We start from the raw sequence: 11,571 nt of genomic DNA, 5'->3' as shown, positions 1-11,571 counted from the left end.
TTTGCATGTGGTTGCGCAATGTGCCACCGGTGGAGCAGGATACGCTCACCTTTTCGCGAACACATTTTTACAATAACCTTTGCCAAATGACTGGCACCGTGACATTCAGTTGTATCTGCTACTCAACGCAGAACTACTGCTTCCTGTTTTTCTTCGGGTGTGTTTTACCATGCATTGTATTATTTCAGCTGTGTCGCCTGCATATGCTCGCCTTGGGAGTACTGCCTTTCTGTCGTGGGAATTACCCCGACCTGGTCTCAGAGAATTTACAGTGCGACGGTTATCTTCGAAATCTCTGTTCCACATAACTGACTACAATCAAGTGAATGTCACTGAAAGATACAAGTCCAGAGCAACATTCACCGGGAGAGTGAATTCTTCAGGATCTGGTGTGTTCAGCTTCGAGCTGTATAATGTGGACTGGCCAGACAGTGCAGAGTACAGATGTCACAGAGGGTCACCAGGCTCGACCGGGTCAAGAGTGTACGACTGTGGTCAACGGCTAGTTGTAATATGTGCGTATCATTTAATAATATGAGTACAATCAACCAAGCACAAATAACATTTAAATGAGACAAATGTAGTTGAAACAAGTCCTCTCAAATCAAAACTACTGGCCATCTCCTTTTGATATTCACTCACAAAATCATCAAAATATACCTTTTCCAGAATCTATCAAATACCATGCCACGAGAGGGATTCTCATGCTCAATCGAACATACATTTTGCAAGCGCTTTTGTCTTATTACTTGTTGGAAAAATGTTCTGTGACATGTGTATATTTTCATTGAGAATACATGATGAGTATGCTATATAGTTGTTCTCAAATAGGAGTTTAGGTCCCTGTAACGATCCTTACATTGTACCTTTACCAATAGCCACACATTTTATTTATGAACAGATATTGCGGATCCCTACATCGTCGCCCCTCAGACAGTTGAAGCCGATAAAATTGTCACGCTGACATCTTACGTCGCCGTGAAAGGGTACTTACATACATTAATAACTTGGAGTTGGAGGCGGAATGAAGTCGAAGTGGCAAACATAGGAAGACTTCCTTTGACAGTTTCGAAGTTACATGGAGACTACTTGTACCACAAGAGCGCTCTGACCGTCAGTGATGTAGGACAGGATGATGACAGAGGCAGATACACGTGTAAAGCTGAAATAGTGGGATGGAATGTTCAAACTGACTGGAGTGAAGAATTTGGAATGTCGACCAAATGTAAGTGACTAAACCACTCCAACATAAGAGACAGGTAGCCACATTGTAACATATGTATTTTAATACAGTTCAACTGAAGATATTTATGATTATAGGTAATTGACTATAACACACATACGGAAATATCTTACATGGCCGAATTGGTTCTTCTACTCCAAATTGCTTCTTCACACGTTCGTTTATTCGTTGTATAAAATTATAATAATTAAAACAAATACGCATAATTGAAGGCTGAATCCACATATTAAGTATTACTTTCTGAAAACAACATAGCGTAAATTTAGTATTTCTAAATGAACGTCACCCAGCTATCATGAGTCACAATACATGATCCACACCATCGTGCTATTATCTAATAGCCAGTCTCGTGTTTATACTAAAAACCACGAAATTTGCGTCCTTTTCACATATCTCAGTCCATAAACTTAATACAGTTTTCTATCTAATCCTCCTGTTATAGATGAATTCAACTTTAGTTCTTAATCTATCTCAATACATATCTATTTAAAATATTACCCTTATGAATACATGTGTATAACAACTGAGATGCGTATTTAATGCCTGCCTCCAAGTATTATTCATATTGCGACTGATTTAGCAGCTTACACAGTACGCTTTCAACATAAAATCACGAACCCGCGCTCATGCCAGTACGCCTTTACTCATACATGCACATTGTTAACTTAAGTAGTGTGGATGATACATGTATATGTTACAGCAAGGATGGAAGAAGTCCCAAACTACACACAAGTGCGTGAAGGTGATCATGCTATGGTAGCCTGGAGGATGCCTCGCTATCAATATGAATTCTACATCATGACACCTAGTGGGGATAAGTTGATGGCTTTGGATTCCAATAAGGTCTACATTCTTCCTAAGTACTGGCTCAGAACCAGGATGGTGGAGGTTGTTACCTCCCGTAACACCAGCACCTATGTCTTTCGTCTCTACAATGTTACACTAGCTGATGCTGGGAGATACAGCTGCAGGATAGAGAAAAGTGCAACCAAGATCTACAAAATGACTCAGTGTACACACGATTTGATCGTCTCAAGTACGTATCTCTTACGTTCACAATAACAAGCAGCGTTGTCGGTACTGAGTCAACTATTCTGCTGTTAACTGTCGAAATATAAAAGCTTATCTCTACTCTGGACGGTATTTTACTTCCAAAATGTAAATATGTCGATTATCCAGTTTGGAGTAAAAAGCACAATAGCGGTGAAAAGGCGTTTCTTCGTGATATGGAATAGAATAAATACACTCGCTTCAAATTGATATGAAATGTATGTCCCTCGACAAATAATTTTCAGTTTGTCCTCGGAACATAAACTTGATATAAATTGTTTGAAGTTTGTGAAATAACTTTTATCTTTAGCAAAGACAAATATTGTTAGAAAACAATATAGCTGCGTCATTGGGTAATTAAGCAAGTGTCAAATTATCCAGTTATGTTTTTCTTAGCACAACTGTTACCGATTACCACTGTTGTTGTTTATTTGTTGTTTAACGCCACACTCATCAATATTCCAGCTATATGACGGCGTCTGTAAATAATCGAGTCTGGACCAGACACGTAAAACGTAATTGGGATCGATGACATGCATCAACCAAGTCAGCAAGCCTGACCACCCGATCCCGTTAGTCTCCTTTTACGACAAGCATAGTCACCTTTTACGGCAAGCATGGGTTGCTGAAGACCTATTCCTCCCCGGAATCTTCACGGGTCCTGTTGTGCATGTACTTTACCAATGCCCACAATAGTGTTACTGTGCGGTTGTTGATATATTTAACACGGGAATGCATTCTCTCGAAAGTTGATGTAAATAGTAGGCTGTAACTTATAGAGGTGAATATATAGTACCTGTTGCATGTTTCATATAAATGTAGTGTATAGTTCCAAGAGCTGCTTTGCGAGTATTGTTTGTAATGTGTAAAGGTGAGGCTTATAATACGATTGGTGCATAAAGAAGTTGATATATTATGTTCATTTACAATAACATTTATTTCAGGTCCTGACGTCAGAGACTCAAACGCCGTCATGACATCGCCTGGTATGTGTAAGTATAGAAGAGTAGAGTGGAAATGTTGCACTCCATTGTTCATCACATAGGTTATATTATGACCTGTGTGTGGTGAAAAAGTTATTTTGTGTAGTTTGTAATATTCATTTGCAATTATGTGTCCCCTTATGGCACCACAAGACTCAAAGTCCCTTATAACATCGTCATGAACGGACAATAGCACGTAGGCTCAATAGTTAGCCATGTAGGTTTCTCATATAGTATGTCATTACAATACCACAAGTATGATGGTAAACTTGAAGTATACTCAAGTTATGGTATTCGGCAATGGCGGACCTCTTATCCGTAATGAAAAGTGGAAAGTTAATTAAACTGTGTCATTGTATAGATATTTGAGTATTGGGTTCTTGCCCAAACTTGTTTTGACTGAGACACGTACTTTTACAAAGTAACAAAGCTATTATGACATAATATAGACACCAACAGAATTCTGGTAATGATTTATTGAAGATAGTTTTTGCTATGGTTGTGCCCATAGTTTGTTATCGTGAAGAAGTAAGTGTCACCTCATTTTGTAAAACTATTGAAGTTGTACAGAACAAAACGTGTAAATGATTTCATAAAATGGGTAAAACAACAGACAATGCCATGGTTTTGTGAAAGTGTGGTAGAGCCTCTCCCCATCATGTACTGGCGCAGGAAGCTGCATTTGGATGATCATAGGCTACCTCGTCAATGCTATGTAATGCTCAAACTGCATGGGCTACCCATAATGAAATTATTCTGTTTAAATTAGGATTTGGATATCTATCGATTCACACAAGATGTTGGCAAAGTGCAGATATATATTTATCTTTTTTAAACAAAACCTATTTTATACGTTCAACATTTAAGTTGTAGTTCTATAAATAGTATATCTGATACCGTTTATTTTTAACATTATCAATCCCTGTTAAATGTTGAAAAATATCTTACGCTCCCCATGCCAGTACATCTGAGATATGTAGGACTCGTTTCAGATGTGGCAAGTCTAAATTTGCAGTTGATTTGGAGAGAGACACAAATGTCCAATTCAAAGAACGATTATGTAAATAGTGTATAGAAAATGGTAGATCTTTTATTGAAGACGTATTGCTGTATTGTGTATGTTATTGTTCAGCTGTAAGAAGTATTTATCTTAAACAGTATACAGGTCTCAAACGGTAACATATTTGACTGAATGGTTTTTAACTGAAAACTGTGATGTTGTAAATTACATATTGGCATGGGTAGTTCATGCATTCTAACAGTGTCTGGGGTTTGGTCCTATGACCTTTTCACTGAATTTTCACTGTCATTGCATAGCCAAGAAAGTACATTATACACTGAACCGCAACAGAAAACGTCACCATGCATAGATATATGAGAAACCTTATTTGTCCAAACACTGTAAACATACTTTGAGACATATCAAAAAGATGAAACTTGGCAAAACTGATCATCAAGGTTGAAATTAATGTGTCAAATGTTCTTAAAGTGAAACACAACACTAGTCTCTGAGAAAATGGCATCACAAGTCAGTCTCTCGTGCGCCCGCCATGTGCATTGTTGACTGCCGTGCAACGTCGATACATGGCATGGATGAGGCGGTTGATGAAGGCCATAGGCACTTGAGCCCAGACTCTGAGGAACGCCTCACGCAGTTCAGCTGCAGTTGTCGGCCTTGGTCGGACGTCATTTAGCCCTCTTTGAATCTCGTCCCACAGGTGCTCAATGGGATTTAAATCGGGACTGAGGGCAAGCAACAGCATGGTTATGAATCGATTCTGCTGGAGGAAGTCTCTTGTTGCTCTCGCAGTGTGGGCATGGGCGTTATCACGCTGAAACCCGTGGTTGCGGCGACGTGCCAAATGAGGTATGGCGTGTGGTCTCAAGACTTGATCAATGTACCGAGCTGTCATGACACCATTGCCCCTCCCTGGACCGATGTTCTGGAAGACCACAGGGCCGACCCTCTGTGCAAGGCCAATTCCGACCCACACCATGATGCTCGGACCACAGAGTCTCTCTCAACAACAAAAACATCCGAATAACGTTCCCCACGGCGTCGCCATACTATCTCTCTGCCATCTGATGTTGAGATACAGTAACGGCTCTCTCCTTAGAAGAGGACTCTGCTCCACTGCTGGTGGCGCCAATGCTGGTGCCGTGATGCCCACTGAAGACGGTCCCGTCGATGACATGGTGTCAGAATGGGTCCTCGGTGTGGCCTGTGACGGTGGAGGTGTCTGCTCGTCAATCGTCGACGCACGGTGTCCGCACTAATGTGTCGCTGGTGTGTCCCCACGGTCTGTCGAGCAATTTCCGCAGCAGTAACAAAGCGATCTTGAAGATGCTGTCCCACAATCTGACGATCCTGGCGTCGGGTGGTGTACCCTTGGTCTTCCACTACGTGGTCGGTCATCTGTAGTGTTGGTGGTCTGGTACCATTACTTGAGCCTGTATATGGTCCTTACGTGGACTTGTAATGCATTGGCTACTTGCCTGGCGGTTTGTCCAGCTTGCAATCGTCCAAGGGCTTGGTGTCGCTGATTCCTAGTCAATCTCGGCATGTGGCAGCAATTCAATAACGAATGAATGTTATCCGATCTGGGAGGATTTATTTAGGGCAAGAAATGGGGGAACGCATGTGCATTTCAATTTGCACGGAACTCACGTGTATCGGGTCACCATGGCCGTTGCCGTGATGCGTTTTGGCGATCGGTTTTATTGTGCTCTGCTTTGGTTTTTTATCATTAAATTTCATTTTTCCGGACAAGGTAAATTTTTAGAAACTTTGACAAAAAGTACCGAGATATTTCAATGACAACTTTTGATGCAATGTTACTTGGAATGATGGTTCTTTTGCGGTTCTGTATATGTCAAGGCCAGGGTTCATCATATATCATGTCATTGAATGACCAAATAGGTTCATTATAAAACATGCCATTGAATAGCCAAGTAGCTTTATAATATATTAGGTCATTGAATGACCAACTATGTTCATTGGGCATCATGTGAATGATCATGTACGTCCATTGTTCTGATGGCTGGTGGTATACAGCTCTAATTTTAATGGTATGAAATGATTAGATTGGACTGTTTTAGTATTTGAAATGTTTAGTTTTTAATCTACTATTTGTGACACATTTCCGACATCTTAGAGTCTTTTGTGACATATTTGTCAATGTGACTGTTCTTGTCACGTCCATTGCATTCGATGTGATTAGCCAGTGTAATGAGTTTGCAATATCCTGCAATGTCATGGCGAAGAAAACATTATGAAGAAATGGGCATTACACATTTTGACCATGTGGGGAATCAAACCCGGGTCTTCGGCGTGACGATTGTTAGATTTCCCACATGCGTACAATGTACACTGATAAATATCTACTGACCATTCATTGACAAAAATAGCTTTCTAATATGACAATTGAAACGTATCTGCTTTTTATACATTCCATATAAGTTTTAATATTCTCGAGAATATGTGTTCCGCTAGCAGTCATAGAATTATTTACCAGAGTGCTAAATGCTGAAACATTCAAGCCTGAATGTAGCCAGCTAACAAAGATAAAAATGTATCTCGACAATGCACAATTACGTAGCCTGCTTGTTTGTTGCAACCTCAGCACTAATCCAGCTTAATTGGGATACGATGCATCAACCAAGGCAGCGAACCTGACCCAACGTTTCATTTAGTAGCCTCTGACGACAAGCAAAGGTTGCTGGGAAACAATTCTAACCCGGAATCCCCACGTGTCTATCAATTTGTGGAATAGTTCTATAAATGATATATGAAGTGATACGTCCAGTGAAATAAGTTAAGTCGTAACGTGTGAAAAGCCAATCACAAAACAGAACACATATTATATCAGTGAGTGTGTGCATTGAAGTTTTAACAATTGCCTGTCAAAGTATTTCAGCTACGAGTGTTATTGTGTTGCTGTACTTCAGGTTATCAGGCAACTCATGCCCCTTATTTCATATTAATTGTAAATAGTTAATATTAAATGTCATATAAAATGTCTTTCATTAATTGTGTCCTTTACTTATAGTCAAGAATATAAATAACAATCCCAAACATGAAGAAAAGAATAGATGAATAATTAAAAAACTAAAACTTTTATTTTTTTAACAGTAAAACATAACTTTGCTCGCCATCCAAGCTCGGGAAAAGACACCCAACAGATTCGTCTATTTCTAACTTAGAACAGAGGCCAGATCTGTCGTGATAGCATTACATTCATACACGTTTACAAATGCATGTTCCTTATAATACAATGCATCTCTATCCACATTTAAGACAACCCCTACAACTTTTGTATTAAATTCGGATCAAGAGAAAGGTGTCGAAAGAATGTAAACATTGTAATTGCTATGACTATAATTGCCACATTATTTTGCACTGTAAATATGACAGAAATCATTTCTTTTTATGTCTGATTGATAAACATGGTATTGATGTCGATGTGAAAATAAGTATGCTTGACGACGATGATATGCTTTCATTGTTTCTCGGTGCAGATATTCATGATTTAACTGACGAAATTGATTTTGATACTTTGGAATACATCAAACTGTATTTGTGCTACTTTATATTGAATTTAAAGAAACACCTCATGTACATCTATTAGACACATACACGTTACTGTTCACAAATTTTACATTGTAAATTGATATTCATAAACACCGTTCACATGCTTCCACTGTATATACTCAAGTAATATTAATAATGTATTGCTAGTAATGTATTTGCCTATGTATGATCTTAGGTTTCAACTCGGAAGAAAACAATTTACTCATTCATTAATTGATAACAAGATAAAAAGAATAATTCTGTTACAGCCAAACCTGAGATCATAGTTATGACAGTTATTCCTGATGACACTTTCACCTGTTACATACATTGGTATATTGATATGTAAAATACATCCGTCAATTTTTCACTTCACTAAGAAATGCTTTTGTTCGTACACATCAGACTTAGCTACAAAACTCATACTGTTACTCGTTGTCAGTTCCAGAGAGAAGCCCCCCTGATGTGACTGTTGTCGTTGGGTGTTCGATAGTAGCCTTTACATTGATCCTTCTTGCAACCATATTCCTCATTCGACTGGAGCATATCAGAGGTGAGATTAAAACTGGGTGAAATAAGAATGGTGACTGAGTTGTGTTTTACGCCGTTTTGAGCAATGTGTTAGTTGTATCATGGCACGTCCGTCTGATGTGTGAGGAGGGCCTGAAGTGATGCAGGACCCCTTTGGTGAATCCCACGAACATTCGAAATAAGATCATGCCTCGCTTCCTATGAGTGACGCAACGCTGTACTCTACATTGCAACTACTTAATCGACTAGGAAGAAAGTGTTATTTAAAAACTAATGCATCACAGCAATCAGTAGCCACGTGTTATATCGCTTTGCTAAACTCATGTGGATTCAAGTGATAGTTGGTTAATACATTCGTTAATTTACTTTTGAATTTTTCCTATATATTAAGATTGTAAATACTCAATGGGCGTGTTGTCGGAGACAGTGGTGGTTCTTTTACTTTTATAAGTTAACAAGGATGTAGTGTGATCGATTATCTCATTTCCGGTTGAACTTTTCTGTTACTAAAACAAAATATCAGTAGTCAACAGCGTTGAGATTAATCATATGCCTGTAATCTTATATCTCATGGATGATGTAAAGGATACCGTACGGTTAGAAAATACACCATGTACTGTCAGGTATGAATGGGATAACTGGCATGTTGAAACTGTTATAGCCAACATGATTGCAGGAATGTCGTGTGACCTATAAAACACGTACCGCTAAAAGCACATATGAAAATTCTTGCTTACAGAAAATTGCGCAAAATACGAAATCAATAAAATAAATGTTTAGATTGGATCTAAATTCTAAACATTCAAATCCCCTGCATACCTGTGGTAAACAGTTTCGTATATTTACTGAAGACACATTTGTTTTATTTTCTGTTTGCAATCTTCTGGTAGGGATACCAAAATTGTTTTAAACCTTTCAAACCTTAAGACGGATACACTGGATGTCGCAGCCCATTAAACTGGATGCCACGAGTGTAAAGTGAGTGAGAGAGTGAGTTTCGTTTTACACCACTTTTAGCAATATTCCAGCGATATCACGGCGGGGGACACCAGAAAAGGGCTTCACACATTGTACCCATGTCGGGAATCGAACCCGGGTCTTCGGCGTGACGAGCGAACGCTTTAACCACAAGGCTACCCGACCACCCTAATTCATGTGGATGTAATAAAGAGGCAAACGAATCTACACTGCAGTACGGTTATGTTAGTTGGATTGACTCGTACGTGCTTTGCAAGAGTTTAACTGAATGTGCCAGCCTATGAATAAACTATATAGATCACAGGCATATGGTCTTATATAACATCAAAATTGTTTCTTCCTTTGTTACAGAATACTGGTCTGTCAGGTAGGTCCTGTTGGCTATATGACATATTTGTTTGTACAATACTTACTTGTGACTAAGGTATGGATGTGCAGGTAGATTGAGCCAGAAAGTAGAATTTGTGATTTCTACGCTAAGTCATAAGGCAGTAAGAAAGAGATTTTTTTTTTTACATGATTACATATTTAATGAAAACATGTTCACTATCGCATTAGTATTATCTCAGAGTGTGAGTTTGATTTTACGACGCTTTCAGCACATTGTACGCATGTCGGAAATCGAACCCGGGTCTTTGGCGTGACGAGCGAACGCTTTAACCACTAGGCTACCCGACCGCCTCATTATCTCAGGATATAGTCATGCATTGTATGAAAATGTACAGGAAATGTTGTTTCTTTGTTCACAGGTTTCGTCAGTCGTATCTTACACCTACCCAGACTACACATGGCCCACATGAACAGGAGGGGGTTGACGAATACGCTGTCATTGAGGACACAGATGGCTCCGGTTCGGTCTTTTATCACATGCAGTCACCACGTGCCAGCAGCTCCGACTATGAGGAAGTTAGACCATTTCCTTCCCTTGACGCTCAAACGTCAGCTGAACCAGGAACTGTTGATAACACTGATGCAGAAAACTCAAACTGAATAGTATTTCTGTAAAACAGGCCAGGCCTAGGACAGCAATTATTATCAAACAGGAATTATTATCAAACAGGAATTATTATCAAACAAAGGAATAACACTGCTTCTCACTTAGAGAAATGACGAGTCAGCTGGCATGTTATCGTGCTGTTGAACCAATTATATTTCTGTTTACCTCTGAGGCAGCCTCGTCGTTCAAGGAAACGACGTCCTTTGTCCTTTGAGATAAACAGCGGATGATTAAGTTGAATGATTTGATGTAAATAGATAACTGAGTGAGTGAGTGAGGTTGTAAGCCCCTCTTTAGCTATATTCAAGCAATATCACGACGGGGGCACCAGAAAAGGGCTTCACACAGTGTACCCATGTCGGGAATCGAACACGTGTCTTCGGCGTGACGAGCGAACGCTTTAACCACTAGGCTACACAACCGCTCCTTTAAGAGATAAGGATAGTCACAAGAGTCGTGATTACTTTAGTTAACCTGGCATTTTGAGGAAAAGATGAATTTTATTATGCAAAGAGAGTCCAACACAATAAGTGTTCGGGTATATTCTGTAAACCAAAACAAAACATGGATTCCAGTATTCACAACTGCTGTAGTTTCGGAAGAGTGACATATAGTTTTTTTATATCCATCACGGTATATTGCCACCACTGCGGGCGATGAAGATAATCGCTACATCCAGCCTGTTAGTACTTATGTTTACTCATTATCTGGTGTATATAGCATGTATATAGCAAGTCATCATGCTGACTATAAAATTAACTACCTTGGCAATGTCGTTATTTCGGAATCATTTGGAATTAAGTGATACTAACCGACCCCTCCCATGGTATATAGGACTGTATAAAAACCAAAGAGCATGATAGCACGAACTACACATTTTATGATTGTGATCACCGTTTATATGTTTTGATTATCTAAGAAGAATTAATTGCAATTTCGTCAAAGTTCAGTGTTTAGTGTATGTACACTGTATTGCATATTTTCCTTCAGCATTATTTGCAGCGATATCCTGTGTGTCACATTCCTGTACGCAATCGAGTCTAGTTGACATACAACATTTAACACGTTGGGGTACGATGACATGCAATCAACCTAGACAACGAGCTTGGCTACCCGATTCTATACAGACGCCTTTTCCGTTAAAGGCTAGATAAAATGAGTCTTGTTGAAAGTTCTGTTCCTATGATTTTAAAAGTCAGTGGGAACTTACTGCAGACCG

At 39.3% G+C, this 11,571-nt stretch overlaps 1 protein-coding gene across 1 annotated transcript; it reads left to right on the top strand.

The window, feature by feature from the left end:
- Window positions 1-1,948: 1,948 nt before the first annotated feature.
- Window positions 1,949-10,345, top strand: LOC125375934. The gene is made up of 5 exons (XM_048386986.1): window positions 1,949-2,279; window positions 3,238-3,279; window positions 8,289-8,399; window positions 9,707-9,722; window positions 10,105-10,345. Exons 1-5 carry the CDS (start codon window positions 1,949-1,951, stop codon window positions 10,343-10,345), a joined length of 741 nt encoding a protein of 246 aa, XP_048242943.1.
- The last annotated feature ends 1,226 nt before the right edge of the window (window positions 10,346-11,571 follow it).

This window comes from Haliotis rufescens, unplaced genomic scaffold, assembly GCF_023055435.1.
Source record: "Haliotis rufescens isolate VD_foot unplaced genomic scaffold, xgHalRufe1.0.p SCAF_63, whole genome shotgun sequence".
NCBI lineage: Eukaryota > Metazoa > Mollusca > Gastropoda > Lepetellida > Haliotidae > Haliotis > Haliotis rufescens.
Note: the sequence above shows the minus strand (reverse complement) of the source record. Positions and strands in the feature narration are given on the sequence as shown.